Source organism: Ailuropoda melanoleuca, chromosome 16, assembly GCF_002007445.2.
Source record: "Ailuropoda melanoleuca isolate Jingjing chromosome 16, ASM200744v2, whole genome shotgun sequence".
Classification (NCBI taxonomy): Eukaryota; Metazoa; Chordata; class Mammalia; order Carnivora; family Ursidae; genus Ailuropoda; species Ailuropoda melanoleuca.
The window spans coordinates 37253654-37269997 of NC_048233.1; the positions used below are offsets into that span (position 1 = coordinate 37253654).

General features: G+C 41.0%; 1 protein-coding gene across 5 annotated transcripts in view; it reads right to left on the reverse strand.

The window, feature by feature from the left end:
* The window catches only part of SLC38A4 (solute carrier family 38 member 4), a 68407-nt gene that overhangs the window by 21360 nt on the left and 30703 nt on the right, over positions 1-16344 (reverse strand). For all 5 annotated transcript variants that reach the window (XM_019802805.2, XM_019802804.2, XM_002922285.4 and 2 more), the window contains exons 2-6: positions 8296-8518; positions 4348-4438; positions 3734-3849; positions 918-991; positions 359-451 (exon numbers count right to left, since the gene is read on the reverse strand). In XM_019802805.2, the coding sequence (XP_019658364.1) occupies positions 359-451; positions 918-991; positions 3734-3849; positions 4348-4438; positions 8296-8414 (493 nt within the window). In that variant the 5' untranslated portion in view covers positions 8415-8518. The remainder of the gene's footprint in view (positions 1-358; positions 452-917; positions 992-3733; positions 3850-4347; positions 4439-8295; positions 8519-16344) is intronic.

Genomic DNA, 16344 nt, shown 5'->3' on the forward strand with positions numbered 1-16344 from the left:
ACTTAAGAATCCTTATTTTTAAAATTTCTGAATATAAAGCAGCTGTTTTTCAGTATTTAACGTGCTTGTTCATTGCCATAAGAGTTTCCTGATTTACGGAGCGCCTGGGTGGCGCAGTGTTTAAGCGTCTGCCTTCGGCTCAGGGCGTGATCCCAGCATTCTGGTATCGAGCCCCACATCAGGCTCCTCCGCAGGGAGCCTGCTTCTTCCTCTCCCACTCCCCCTGCCTGTGTTCCCTCTCTCGCTGGCTGTCTTGCTGTCAAATAATTAAAATCTTAAAAAAAAAAAAAAAGAGTTTCCTGATTTACTGAGCATTCTTTAGAAAGTTTAAGTGGTAGTGAACATGATACGCCCTTACCTCCAATGTTCTGCATTGTAATGGAAACAAAAGCTCCAATTTTCCCAGGCCATCCAAATGCCTTTTCCCCTAGTTTTTCATAAATTAAAGACCCTATAATAAAAAGTAAAAAAACGAACAAAAACAACCTTTTAAAAGGATTGTTTTAATGACAAAAATATTTCTATAATTATAAACTAGAGTCTCATTTGTGTACATAAACACCACATAGAAATTATAAACCCCAAAGATGCAATCTCAGAAGCCAATACAAAATATGTTACATGTTCTCCAGACAAGGAGCAATGGCTTCATTCATCTTAGCTCTGTGCAGCAAGTCAGGACTGTTATTTCTGTCATCCATCAAGACCCCTTTTTCCTATTTGGCTTGAACCTGAGCCAGTTGCCTTTCACTTCTCTTAGCTGCCCCAATTACTAAAAGCATTGAGCGGCCATGTCATTGGGGTCAGAAGAAAATGAAATGTGAAATTGACTAAAATCCTCCTATAGTTAGCAATAGACTGAACTACCCTTTAACAAGAATCAAAATAGAACATCTTGGACATGAGGGGTAGCATACCTCCTTCCTTGGCGGTCTTCAATAGAAGGTGGACTGAGTAGAGTGATAATATTGCTACAGCAAGCAGCATGATTCTGGAAAGGGAATAGAGAGTAGACAATAAATTTCTATAATAAATAAGACATCCTTACGTTAGATATGATCATAAATTATCGCATTGGTCCTTTCAGCCATCAACTTTCCAAAAGTATGTGGATTTGGGGGAAGCTGAGATTCTTTTCTGAACTCCATGCATACCCTTTGCTGTCACAGAACTGGAATTTGCTATATTTTATGTGCTAAAACATACCACTGGAAGTTCCTCTCATTTCGTTTTTTTAGTGTTACCCACACGTAGAATCTGGTTCATAACTCAGATGCTAAATGTACAGCAAAATTAGCAAATGCTGTGTCTCCTTATTCAGCATATGGGTATACGTCCATCATATCTTATGCTATTCTCAGCAACATTTATAATTGAGGGCTATTTGACAAGCTGACTAAACCTTAATGTCAAATCTAGAAATACGGAAGCCAGAGCATGCAGAGTCTAACCTATATCACTACTGATCCTGCACGTGCGATGACAAGAGAGTGGGGGAGCCACAGGGTCGGGCTGTTGCCTGTGTAATAGAGCAAACAGAGAAAGGGAAGGATCGGGAGCAGGAATATGCCTTTGTGTGTTGTGGTCAGAAAGAACCCTTTCTGGCTCAGGACCGTCTTCATGTCCACAGGCGTGTACGGATTTTTTACGCATATAGTGATCAGTGCTTCTCCAAAACCAAGCATTGGAAAGCAAAAATAAGAGCATAGATAAAAGCATCTATATAATAAATAAAAGAATAATACTAAACTTTACCTGACATCTAAAGACAAAAACAAAAACCCCTTATTCTTTGTTTTACACGACCAGAACGCAAACATTTTCCCCACGATTGATCTAATTCTTTGGTAATTCCTAATGAAATCAATGTTGCAAATGTACATTTGGGCCACAAGTTACAAATTTTTATAACTACTCTAGCTATCCTGTGCTCTTGTTTTCCACAAAGTATATTTATCAGAACGGTCTAATCAATGACTTATTCATATGTTTCCATATGCCTTGTGAACTTACCTGTTTTTAAAGATGTGATTCAGATTACAGAATTTTGTTTCCTGGAAAAATAATGAGCATCCCCTGTATTCTAAACACATACTTTCTTTGGCAGAAAATACTAAAAGTAAAACCAATGAAATCCTGTGTTACTCGCTGTGAATTAAGGGAGATAGCCGAATTCAGTGCTTGGATACACAGAGCATGCCCCCCGATGTCCAACAATGGAATTGCTTTGGACAGTTTAATCTGTTAAATGTTCAGGCCTAAAATGAGGCCCTTGGTTTTAAAAGTGGAATATTCTCCTCCCATGAAAATGATCTTGTGTCCCTAGGCCTAGGATGGGGGGGAAGAGTCTCTTATCTCTATTCATCAGTGATGGATCATAACTTCCTAACTGTAACAGTATGTATAATTAACAAGGAGATGACAGTCTGTCTTCGAGATCGTGCCTATTACAAGAGTGTACAACTGTGTGTATGAATACATCTCTAAGCCATTAAGATTCAGAGAAGAAAAAAGCTACTTTGTTTCAAACATGACATTGATATAAAAATCTGTTCAGCTAAAAAATATTATACCCAAAACAGATCAGAGCGGTAACACAATGTAAATATTTATAGTCCCGCCTGATCCTTAGCCCTCAAATAGCTGTGTGATTATCTAATCATAAATGATGTTCAAAACATAGCATGTATTTATAACATAAACATTGCATTCTTAGACAGCTATTTAATGCTCTAGGCTTGCATAAAGGATGGCGATCTGCATTCACGCTGATGCCTGACTAATATTAGACTGTATTCCTGTGAAGAATTCCACTACTGCCAACTGTCTTAGAAAATACCAGGCTGTGCGTAATGTGCACAAACATCTGTGGCTGTCCGTCACAGACGGTGTGGTATCCGTCCTCCAGGTCAGCTATGTGGCCCTGCTGCCCGTGGGTGGCATTTGACCAAGTACATAGGTTGAGGAAATATTTCTGTGCCAATCACTGTACTAGGTCTTCGGGATACAGACATGTGGCGAGTGAAAACAGACATGAGCTCAAGCCTCTGGAGATTATAATCTAGCAAGGGAGAGAGATACTAACCAAAAATTAGACAACTGCACTAAAATACTGAAATTGTGGGGAGCGTATAATAAGGTGTTTGTCCCAGTCATGGAGGTCAGAGAAGGCATAACTCAGGTGAGGGTGAGCTGTGCTATGAGGAGTCAACTAGATGAAGAAGAAAGGGAAAAGAAATCCAGGACCATGTACAAAGGCCCTGTGGTGAGAGGGGAAGATGGCACTTTCTGGGATGGAGAGAAGGCCAGTGTGCCCATTGTATCAGGCATCTGGGGGCCTAGGGGACAGGGCGCAAGATGGGACCAGAGCATGCAGGACTCTGTAGGCCTGGTTCGGGATGGGGTCTTTCCCTTAGTGTGGTACAGTCAGATCTCCTTCTGGGAAAGATCTTTTTACAGTGAACCGCTTTGTAAACCGCTTTCTTCCAACTGGTAGGGCTGCTCCGATACTTCGAGTGGTTGAGCACATATACTTTCTGCCAGCTGGTTGGGGCAGCTGGTTGAACAAGCACCATGATTAGTCTGCTCTGATTAGTCCTCAGGTTGCTGTTTTATCTAGAAGCCAGAGAATATGCTAATACTTTCTCAAATCATTCCTTCACAAAGATCAAACTTGAGATTGTTAATTGAAGGAACACCAGGTGTGCCTGGGCTTTGGACCAGACGTACTTACATAAAAAGTATGATCCCCGTGTTGGCCATGGCATAGGACAGGCCCAAGATTCCACTGCCCATGATGGCGTTACTCAGGTTGAATGAAGACATTCCGAAGGACGTGGTTCCAGGATGCTTCAAGAAAAAAAAGGCGCATTTTAAGCAAATATTTGCCAAAGGAGGAACCCTTTTCAAATTGCTCTTATTCTCACATTATCTTTACTGGAAGAGGTTACAGTTCAAAATTGAAGAGTAAGATAAAATCACAGTGAATAAAAGCTGTTACTACAATAAAAGCATATAATTTTCAAAGGAATGCTTGGTTGCAGCAGGGGTCTTGGGGAAAAATAGAAAATACGGGTCGGGTAACATAAAGAAGGGAAAGCATGTCTGATTGCAGATTACATTTGGGTTAGAATGATTTCTCCAAAAAACAAATGAATTTCATAAATGATTTATGTAGCCATATGGCGAACAGGAAAAACAAGTCCTTATTCCAGTAAGGGCCTGAATAAACAGAGAATGTGCTGATCGAGGCTTGGAAAATTTCAGTCACAGTGTTTTCCCACAGAGACCTCGGTAGGTCAAGCACCCTCGGTCCTGTTTACTGCCCCAAAGCAGAGACCGACTTACATGTTCATCATCGTAATCCGCCAGCTTCTTGTCCCCCAAAAACCCATTTGTCAGGAATTTCTGACTTTCAGCATCTTCATTAGTAAATTGACTGGATGCACATACAAAAAAGAAAATGAAGGAAAAACATCTAAGTAAATGTTCTGAATTATATCTACGTTTCAGGTAATCTAACTCACTGAATCGAGGAGGAAAAACAAGGCACTTGAAACTTTTTCTTTCTTTCTTTTGCTCCTTCGTACTAGTGTTCCTTCCAGACCAATAGCTGAGCTCCATTCATGAATATACTTTGGGAAGGAGAGAAGAAGTTATGAAGGAAGAAAATAATTTTTTTAAGCCACATTTCTTCTTCTCACATGAACTGTGCAAAAAAAGAGAATAATTGCAGCTAATTTTGTTTTCATTTTGAGCCCTCCCGAAGAGAAGGTGCAGAGCGGCGACTGTGCTTTCTCCACTCGTACCACACCAGAATCAGACAATTACATTAATTCAACAAATATGAAGTGCCTAGGCGTGTGATCTTCATCTCATTCGATGTTCAAATATCTCCGAGAGGAACTTTCACGCCCCTGCTCTACAGATGAGGTGACCCTGGCTCAGAAAAGGGAAGTCACATGCCCACACCCACCCGACTCCAAGTCTAGGGTCTTCCATGCGCCCTGCGGTCCCAGGCAAGACCCCACAGCTGGTGTTTCCCGCTTCTCCTGGCCCCACCGTGTATTCACATACCCCTTGCTGGAAGGTAGTTCTGTGCTGTGTTTGGTTGTTTTTGTGTGTGAGTGTACAGATTTTCATGACTCTGAAGATACGCTTGGGCCATTTAGACAATGAGAAACTATGAAAAATGTTAAAGAAACCCCTGAATTGGTAGAAGAGCTGGGAAGGAAGCAGGGCTTTCCACCGTTGCTATCTGCGAACACTGATCGTGGTCAACGTGGACAGAGGCTGGACACCACACGTGGTCATACTGTACGGGTCCTACAGTTATATGCCAGGGGGTTTGAGGAGATGGTCTAATACACCCACACGTCCAAAAGGCTTGACCAGTAATAATAGGAGACCTGTACAAATTATCCTTTATAACAGAAGCTAATCCTGAAAATATCTTGTGAGAAAGAGAGAGGACAATGTTCTTTTATACTCTCCCAAAGTAACCTTGTTAAGCGTAGATGGAGCCAGCAGACAAAGTTACTAAGTTTGATGTGCTTTTCTAGATATTCACTGTGTACAAATTAGGAGCATTTCCCAGCATTCTCCTCTTTCTCCTAGGAAGCATAATGCCTGTCGATGCTTTCTTCCATCCCTTCACGAACCCCCCATGCCATGTTCCCTTTTTGTGCTTTATCTTAATAGTCTGTAATTAATATACTTGCTATGTAGAGACTGGGACATAATGTTCATAGCTGGAAATAGATAAAATAAGATGAAACGAAGCCTAAAACAGGCCTAAGGATTAGAAAGCAAAGTGTCATCTGGATTTAGACTCTGGAATGCCAACGTTCTATTTTTTTTACCTCAATCAATAAATTAGAATCCTTTAGTCCATGAGTAGTTTTTGTAAAATTTAAAATGTGAAAGTAAATACATTTTTCTTTCTCAAGGCATTTGCACGTTTTTATTTTGGCATGAGATGAATAATGATCATAAAACATGACAAGACTGGATAAAATATGAGAAATGTTTTGAATGTCTTAAATGTTTTGATACCGAAACCAGCATGTATTGAAAACATAAGTATAATGATTCCAAATAAATGAGTTATGTCCAATTTCCCAACAGTTTACATGGAAGGGATCAATTCAAACCAAACATAAACAAAACCCATCTTTTTAAAGTGATTATAAAATTGCAAAATGATGAGCTGTGTCTGAGTCAGGAGTTAAAAGCTAAGTCACTGTAAGCAGTCCAGAACACATTGTATGAAGCTTAAAGAAACCACTCCCATCTATCCACTGTGGTTTTTAGAGGACCAAATCGAATGACCCTGTAGGGCTGTTCTCGGGATGGTGTCCCACCATCCGCAGGGTTTGTATCTGTGAGCATCCTTCTCAGAAACAAGAGCCCTCAGAGTTGGTCGATTTACAAGGGGTGACAAAGTGGAGGTGAAGGAAACAAAGTTCCATGGGGATTAACGATCTTGCAGGGAGGGATTCACGTAATTAATCCTCAGAAAAGTAGGGGCCAGTGTATCGTTTTGCATTTCTCACTGGAGCTCACAAGAAGAGAAATGCCTGCCAACTCAGGCAGCCTGCAGATTCCAAAGCCCTCTGTCCTGCCACACTGTGCCTTCTCAAGAGCTGTTCAACCTAGAAAATGCCATGAGTCACATCTCCATCACCTCTCTGGTCCAATGGCACAAAAGCTGACTGCATGGCTTCATGGAGGAAGAACAGCACTTCCTCCTGGTGGTCTTTCCGGAATGTTGTGAAATGCAACGAGATGTCCTTGTTTGAGGGTCCTATTCTCTACTTCGGGCCTAGATTTGGTCAAACATTTCCTTCTAAATGTCTGAAGTCATACCTCATTTTTATTATACACCATTTTGTGAGAAACGAATTTCCTTCATCAACTGGCTGTTGAGCACTTACTATGTTCCAGGTGGTATGCTAGGTGCTGGGACCACAGAGGCCAGTGACCTGTTGCAGTGGAATGAGGAAGGAGAGAGGGCACACAAAGGAGGGGGTGGTCACTTCCACCCAACAGAAGGCTTCACAGGAGTTCTGACTTTGAGCACTGTCTTGTGGGATGAATGGTATCAGTAGAGAAAGGGGAAGGTGGATGAGTGGCACAAAAAGAGGGCATTCCAGGCAGATGGAGCAGAAAGAATGATGGTGCGGGGAGCTAGGAGAGGCTCAACAAGGCTTTCCTACAAAAAGGGAGCAGAGCAAGAGATGGACAGGAAAGCCAGGTCAGGGACGGATCATGAAGGGCCTTACATGCCAAGCAATGTATAGCCTAATCTTCGTCTTATAGCTAACGGGGAGCCACTGAAAGTCTTTACCAAGGGATGGAACCCAAGTCACTTTGCAGTTGTAAAAGATGACTTCTACAGGGATGTGGAGAGCCAGGTGGAGGGGAGCAAAATATAAGACAGGGAGACCAAGGGACAGGAAGGGCTGTTTTAATAGACAGGTGACAGATGATGCGGTCCTAGAGTAAGATGGCAGTAGAATGGGTACAGACAAGAGGATGGATTTGAAACATTAAGAGGTAGAGACAACCAGATAGACTCGAACACTGGATGTGTGGTTGGGGGAAGGGACGGTTCAAGGTTGACGGTCAGGGTCTTTTGACTGAGTTGGTACAAGACAGTGGTGATTTTCACCATGATGGCAATTACTGGACGAGGAGGAGATTTTGAAGAGAAAAATGGAGTTCAGTGTTAGACAATCACAAGCTTGACTTTATAAATGAGGCAATTCAGACACATGAGGCACCCGTAGAGACGTGTGGTAGACAGCTGGATAGAGTGACCTGAATGAAGCTGAGAAGTCTAACAGGTTGAAGACATGGCACACATTCAGTGAATGAAACTGTGAGAGTTGTCAATGAGCTTGCTCACAGGTCATTTTAGTGACCAAAGAATCCCTACAGAATTCTGGAGATGCAGCAACATTGAAGGGGCAGTCAAAGGAAGAGGAATCTGAGGGGAAATAGTCCAAAAGGTGGAAGAAGTGATAGGTTAACATAACTTCAAATGTCCTATATCAATGGGGACGAGAACACTGGAACCTCAATTCTCCATTAGTCACACACAGTCTAATCAGACCGACATATAATAATGACATAATAATGAACTTCAGGGTCAGAGAGTTGATGTGTGAACATCAATGTCATTATAATCTCGCAAATAGGGAATGAGTCCAATTCTTCCTGACAAAAACCTTGTTTTTCACATCCATAAATCTGACATTTTTCCACGGAAACTGGTCATTTTTAATCCCATACCTGCTCATGGCTGCCTTTTCTAAATGTCCCATCCCGGTGTAGCTATCTTGAGCACTTTCTCCACTGACGCTCTCGTCATCAGGTTCGATGTTGACATTTCTCAGCTCCATGGGATCCATTTGAGCTGCCAGAGCCTCTTGTAAGCTCCTTCAGTGTAAACAGTACCTGCACCTTCCGCCTCAGGCTCTCTTCCACTTTAGGCTGGTGTTCACAACACACTTTTCTGCAAGCAGAGCATGCAACAAATCACAATTTTCTTTAAATTAGTTAAATGAATACAAATTACCTACTTTGCGTATGATCTCTATAGAAACATGGAAAGAAAGTACACTCCTGAAAATGTCCTATAAATTTATCTCTGGCAAGTTTCCTTTACCCAATACAAAAATGAAAAATCAAAGAGAAGAAGGAAAGTCATTAATAAATGGCTAAATCAGCGGGTATTTATAGAGTGCCTGTGTATATGAACACGGCAGGTGCTTTGCTAGTCACTGTGGGAAAAAAAAAAATAAGACCTGGCAGCCATCTTCAAGAAGATTTCTTATTTGTAAGCAAATTGCCTGATTTTAAAAGAAAGACAAAAGTTGTTGACAAAGACCTGACAAGGCAGAATCTAACAGTGTCTCTACTAGCGGTAAGATAAGAAAGTTACTGCTTGAATTTGCTAATTGGGTGTGAAAGAATTCACATCACCAGAACGCCTGACAATATGCAACGCAGGGTAGGATCACGCTGAGGGAGCTGTGTTCCAGGTCCCTGGATGATGAAGCTAAAGCTAAGAATATAACAAAAGGAAGTACAGGTTTATCTTTGAATCAGCATCTGTCATCATCCCTATAAAATGCATTTTTTTAAAGATTTTATTTATTTATTCGACAGAGTTAGAGACAGCCAGCGAGAGAGGGAACACAAGCAGGGGGAGTCGGAGAGGAAGAAGCAGGCTCCTAGTGGAGGAGCCCGATGTGGGGCTCGATCCCAGAACGCCAGGATCACGCCCTGAACCGAAGGCAGATGCTTAACCGCTGTGCCACCCAGGCGCCCTCCTATAAAATGCATTTTAACAACAAAGAGACTCAGCTTTTAGGTTCTGCTCTGCCTTTAATTCATCGGATACCAGCACAAGTTAACTTCTTGTTTTAACATTTTATTTATTTATTTTTGTGAGAGAGAGCGAGAGAGAGAAAGAAAGAGCGAGCACGAGGCAGAGGGAGAAGCAGGCTCCCCCACTGAACCAGGAGCCCAATATGGGACTCGATCCCAGGACCCTGGGATCATGACCTGAACTGAAGGCAGATGCTTAACCAACTGTGCCACCCAGGCACACTTTTTTTTTTTAAACCTCATTCTCCTCAACTATAACATGAAAAGGGGTGGACTGGCATTGTGTTTAAAAAAAAAAAAAGCCTATGAATCCATCATGTGTTGTTGATACAATTTCTTCTAAAATTTTACTGTTAGAATCAGTCAATTCTTGTTGAACTGTTATAGCAGGAGAAATACTATATCACGTTTGGAACGTGTGGTTCTGGAATATGCACTACCTGTTTGGGAAGAAAATCCCAAGCACAGAAACTAACATAAAAACTGTTCCAGAACTCACGAAATCCAAAAGTCCCCTGACAAATACAAAGCGACCACATGGGAATGCCTCGGCAGTCTGGCGCCCGGGGAGGCACATCTGTGGAAGGCAACTCACACTTGTGAGTTCACAACCCCAAAGTACAAAAGCCACAGAACACACATGGAAACTCAGGATGAGTGTCAGTAAGCATGAGAAAGCAGATTCATACCTGAGTAACCAGAGCTAGCAAAGCAATCTGAAAGGGACTTTAAAACTGTATAATAAAAACTAATAGGAATGTGCAAAATAAGAAATAACATCCATAAAATAAGAACAGGGTAAAAGATGGTCAGGCTGGTTTGGAAAAAAGCCAAAAAGGAATTCTAAAAATTAAAAAAAAAAAGTCATCAAAATAAAGAGAACTCAGCTGAAGGGATTTTGAAGGGACTATTTTTATGACTATGAAACTGAAAGATCCATGGAAGTCACTCAAATTATATCACAAATAGGTAAAGAAAGACAAACATGAAGTTAAGAGACATGGTGGGGGAAGCAAGAATAAGAAGTTTAACATATTCCACTTGCCCTCCTAATATGAGAAAAGTATGAGGCCATGGAGAAGCAAAATAGAAAGAACGGCAGAGAATTGTCCAAAACCAAAAAAAAAAAAAAAAGGATAGTAGCTCTCAGGATTTAAAAAAAAGCACAGAGTATTTCAAGCAGAAGAAATAAAAATGAATATAATATAGTCATTAATAAATATGATAAAGAGAAAGAGAAAAATTATAAAAGCCAACAGAGAGAAGAGAAGATATGCATATGGTTAAAGAAAAAATAGAAACTTCCATTAAATGAGTAAAAAAAGTTCCTCCTATCCATCACACAGACCAGTCTCACCCAAGAGCAGGAACTATGAATGTTTCTATTTTTAGTTCTTTAGTTAGTTAGTTATCCTAAATTTAAATTATTCACTAAAACTTCTCTGACAGGGTTTATCAATTCTAGACTTGTACATATGACAGATGAGGAAATTAGCATACTTCCTTCTATCTGTCCTTCTCACAAGCTGCTGATTGTTTTAGTTAATGAAATACTTTCACAACGATGAGATTCATAATACTTTCATACTAGTCTGTAAAACAATGAAGTCGCTCATAATTTTCCATAGGTTGTTTTTGGACACTAAAAACCAACAATCGCACTGACAACATTATGATTGTGTAAATGGCATGCTCCAGAGAGCCAAGTGGTATATTGGACTACCTAATAAATGATCTAGAAGTCCTCTGTTAGTAAAACTTTGCAAGTGAATTTTCCATCCTTTTACTTTCTGAATGGTTTCCTCCTCCACCCTCTGGGTCTCACTCAGCTGCCAGTGTCTTCTGAGCACCAGTCCAGCTTCCTTCTTCAATTCATTTTGCATCGTGCTGGAATCCACCTTGAATAACTCTCTTCACAAAATGTGGCCATGTTTGTAAACAGAATTTCTGAGTTGTTTCATGTTGGAAAAATGCTTTACTTTGCCCCAAACTTTGCTTGAAGAAGTATTGAGTAGAGTAGAAAAAGGTAGTTTACTTTGCTTTTTAAGTTTTTATTTAAATTCCAGTTAGATACCAGGCAGTATAGTATTAGTTTCAGGTGTACAATATGGTGGTTCCGTACATCAGCCAGTGCTTGTCAGGACAAGTGCGCTCCTTTGTCCCATTTCACCCACCCTCTGGTAACCACCAGTTTGTTCTCTATAGTTGAGAGTCTGTTCCTTGGCTTATCTCTCTCTCTCTTTTTTTTCCTTTGTTCTTTTGTTTCTTAAATTCTACACGAGTGAAATCATGTGTAGAAACACGTGATGCGTGTTTTTCTCGGACTGATTGATTTCATTTACCAGAACACTCTCTAGCTCCATCCATGTTGTTGCAAATGGCAAGATTTCCCTCTTTTTATGGCTGAATAATATTCCATTGTTTACTTTTAAGCATCTATCTTATTTTTCAACTCATCCACTAATTATTTTTCACAATCATGTTTTTAATTTGTAATAATTTGGTCTTCATCTTCTCCCTCTTTTTTCATCTTACCCTTTTTGTTTGTTTTACAGAGGCAGTATTTTATCAAATCTAAGGACACTGACTAGAAGTTTTCAAAAGCTCCTTTTGTTCCCTGAATTATGTATTTTTTCTGGAGTTAATTGTGTTTGTTCGTCTTGGTCCCTCTCTTGCTCGCTGGTTTAAATTCTTAGTGATCCTAGGTTGTCTGTTCATCTTTATAAGTGAAGAGTATGGTGGTTACTTAGCCAGGAGGGACTCGGGGGTTTCTCTTAAATCTTGCAGGCCCATCTCATTCATGGGTTGCTGCTTCCTTGCGGGTCCCTTAAGCGGCTTCTCTGCAGACATCTACGTACGTGTGGAGCATTCTGGAGAACGCCGCTCTGGATGCAGCTGGCACTCTCGGCGAGGCTACTCTGGGAGCAAAATGCTGTCACGTGTTTTCCTTTTGGGTGAGGCTTCCGTTCCTGCTTGTAATCCCTCTCTGTCTGTGGTGGAGGCCCCAGGGGCTTTTTTTGTAGTCGGGCTTTCTTTACAGACTAGATCACAGCCTTAACCTTTGAGCAAAGGTGGTGGCCCAAACAGACGGAATTGCCCAAACTGAGGTTCCTTGCTGGTCATTGGTTGCCTGTGATCCATACTTTCTCTTTAATTTCGCTTGGAGCAGCTGCCAGGCTCGTTCTGAAAAAAGCCCACTCACCCTGTGAATTGTTTACCCTGGTTTACCTTGGTTCCTTTTCTCTTTCACAGATTTTCTGATGCTATCTGCTTTCTGGCTTCTAGGAATTCTTCCAAACTTGTGTTTATTATTAACATTGCTATTATTTTTCAGAACTTTTGGGTTTTTTTCTTTTAAAAAGTATTATTTTGTTTAGAGCTTCATTGCTTGAATTCCTCAACACGCGGTCCCAATTCTCCATTCTTCCCATTGACTCCCAAGACTTCATATCCCAAGGTTCGTCCCTGGGCCAGGCCTCTCCTGTGATCTCCAGCCTCCTGACTGATGTATATGCTTGCACATCTCAAAGGCAGTTTACATTCAGTGTGTCCAAAATCTAACTTGTAACAGTTTCCTCTTCTTCCAATGTTTCCTATCCAAAGAATATCGTTACCATTTATCCGGTTACTCAAACCAGAAGCATGAATCTTCTATCATAAATTTTCCTTTCTTACCCCCCCGCCCCGCCACACATCCAGTCCTTTACAAAGTTTGGTTGATTTTACAACTAGTCAACGTATATTCTCAAGTTAATCTAGTACTTTCCATTTCTCCCACCATCATTCTTGTCCAAGCTACCATCTTTTCTCTTACCCTGTCAACTGCAACAAACCTAATCTGTGTCCTCGAATCCTCACTTGCTTCTCCTCCCCTGCAATTCACTTTTTTTTTTAAGGTTTTATTTATTTATTTGACAGAGATAGAGACAGCCAGCAAAAGAGGGAACACAAGCAGGGGGAGTGGGAGAGGAAGAAAGCAGGCTCATAGCGGAGGAGCCTGATGTGGGGCTCGATCCCAGAACGCCGGGATCACGCCCTGAGCCCAAGGCAGACGCTTAACCGCTGTGCCACCCAGGCGCCCCTGCAATTCACTTTTTGCACAACAGCCAGAATGATCCTTTATTTTATTTTATCTTATTTTTCAGAATGATCCTGTGAAAACACAACTTAGGTCATATTTATTTGCTTAAAACTCTTTCATGCCTTGCCCTTGTTTTTAAGAGAAAGTCTAACTTCTCAACATGCCCACGAGGTTCTGTGTGGTTCACCGTATTCTCTGGTCTCCTCTCCTTCCCAGCTCAGTGTTCTAGCTACACTAGCCCTCTTGAAATTCCAGGAACTCCCCGGGTTCTCTACCACCTCAGGCTATTTGCACATCTGAGCCACAGTGCCTGGAATGCTCTGCGTTCCATGCCTTACTTAGTCAGCCTGTTAGGGGGTTACAGTAATATACATGGCAGTAGGCCTGGGGGCTTCAGTTAAATCCCATTTCACTTAGTACTTAACTCAAAGGAAACTCACTGATTTCATTCGTAATAAGCCATGCTAACCTGGTGTATATCCTGGATATATATAAAAAATATATCCAACATGGTGGCACATACTACATGTCAGAAACTGTTACAGACTTGACATCCATTAACTCGTTTAATCCTCACAGCAGCCCTCCGAGATAGGTACAATTCTGGTTCTTATTCCCATTTTACAGATGATGTCATGGAGACACAGAGAGGTAAAGTAGCCTCCTTGCTATGCCATCTCGGTTCTGCTGAGAACTAAAGCCCAGACACGGAACAGAAACTCTGGCTCTGGTGATAAATATAACAGGGTATAAATCTGGGCCAAATTAACTTCTGCAATTTTCTGTCTTACCATATTTAAAATGAGGGTAATATCATTTACCACAAAGCAGCATTGTGAGGATTTAAATGATATATTTTTTAAAAGATTTTATTTATTTGAGAGAGAGAGAGCACACAAGCAGGGAGGGCAGCGGGCAGAGGGAGGAGGAGAGAGCCGACTCTCCGCTGAGCAGGGAGCCCAGTGCGGGGCTCAATCCCGGGACCTCGAGATCACGACGCTGAACTGAAGTCAGACACTTAACTGACTGAACCACACAGGCAGCCCCCCTCTTTCTTTTAATAATCAGAATTTAACAGCTGTCTTTATAGCTGCAAGCAAACACACATAGTATTTTTTACGTATATCTACAGTTTTTATAAATGAGGACTTAACATTTCTCAAAATTCACAAAAAACGCAAGCAAGGTAGATATGCTTCCCAAATAAGGAAACTGAGACCTAAACTTATGCTATTTATACCAGATATAAAACATTACTTTCTCTTTTGACAAGGACATGACATAGCCCATGAAGTATGAAACGGTGATTTAAGATCCTGGCCCCCAAATCCTAATTTTGACCCTGGCCAAGTGTTGTCTTCTCATAAAAGCTAGAACACATTTTCATAGCTTATATCTTTAGCTCTGAAGATTTTATTGTTGGCCTATTTTAAGGAAACAACAGCCAAAACAAAATTTAAAAAGAATTAGAACATTATGGGCACCTAGCCATTCTGCATCATTTGCCTGCAGCACAAAGTACATACCTTGAAATATTAAGACCATATCATAAATATTAAAATATATTAACATGATTATACTTCAGTGTGGAAGAATTTTACAGATGGTATTTATTCATTCAACAAATATTGAGGGGCGCCTGGGTGGCACAGCGGTTAAGCGTCAGCCTTCAGCTCAGGGCGTGATCCCAGTGTCATGGGATCGAGCCCCACATCAGGCTCCTCCGCTAAGAGCCTGCTTCTTCCTCTCCCACTCCCCCTGCTTGTGTTCCCTCTCTCGCTGGCTGTCTCTATCTCTGTTGAATAAATAAATAAAATCTTAAAAAAAAATCTATAAAAAAACCCAAATATTGAAAATGAAATATGAGTCAAACTATGAAAGAGAAAGCATGACTAAGACAGAATTCCATGGGGCACCTGGGTGGCTCAGTCAGTTCAGCATTTGGCTCTTGGTTTCGGCTCAGGTCACGATCTCAGAGTCAGGAGACTGAGCCCCATGTCGGTCTCCATTCTCAGCACGGAGTTCACTTGAGATTCTCTCTCCCTCTTCCTCTGCCCCTCCCCCCACTCATGCTCTCTTTCTGGTAAATAAATAAAAAATAAATAAAATCTTTTAAAGAAGAAAAAAAAGACAGAATCCCTGCACAGGATGAACTGTTTAGTAGAAAAAACAGATTTCGAACAAACTAGTCTAACATAATTTACATTTTTACTTTTTTTCTCTAAATAACTACGTAATGAATAATCAATGAATCTTTGCATGGTAGACTAGGAAAGAATGATATTGGCATATACCTTGGTTGAAAAATTTAACATATTACATGTAATATATGTGATACGTGACATGCCACATTATTATAGAATAAAACTTTCATAGGCAAAGATTCCTCTACAGCTCCCCATCTCAGTACACAGCACCTTCACTAACCCAATTGCTCACGGGGGGATTCCGGCTATAGGCATTGACACCTCTTATTCTCAATCCTGAATCTCCTACCCACATCCGATGTATCACCAAATCCTATCAATCCTCCTTTCAACATTTAAAAGTAATTCATTTCTTTCTCTCTCCATGACCAATATGTTATTCCAAATGACTACTTGCTAAAGGCCCTAAAATGAATTGCTCATCACTTTTTTAGAATCAAGTCAAATTTCCTAATATGCTCTAAGGCTCTCCATGGCTCTACGAACTTTAACCCACACGCAGCTCTTTAGGGCCACCTGGAACCACACCTCCCCTCACTCACTGGATACACTGGGCTGTTTTCATTTCTCCTTGCAACCTCGGGACCTTTTAACATGCTGCTCTCCCTGCCTGCAACGTTCTTCTCCAGTAAAAAGAACCTGAAAATCTTTAAATGCCAA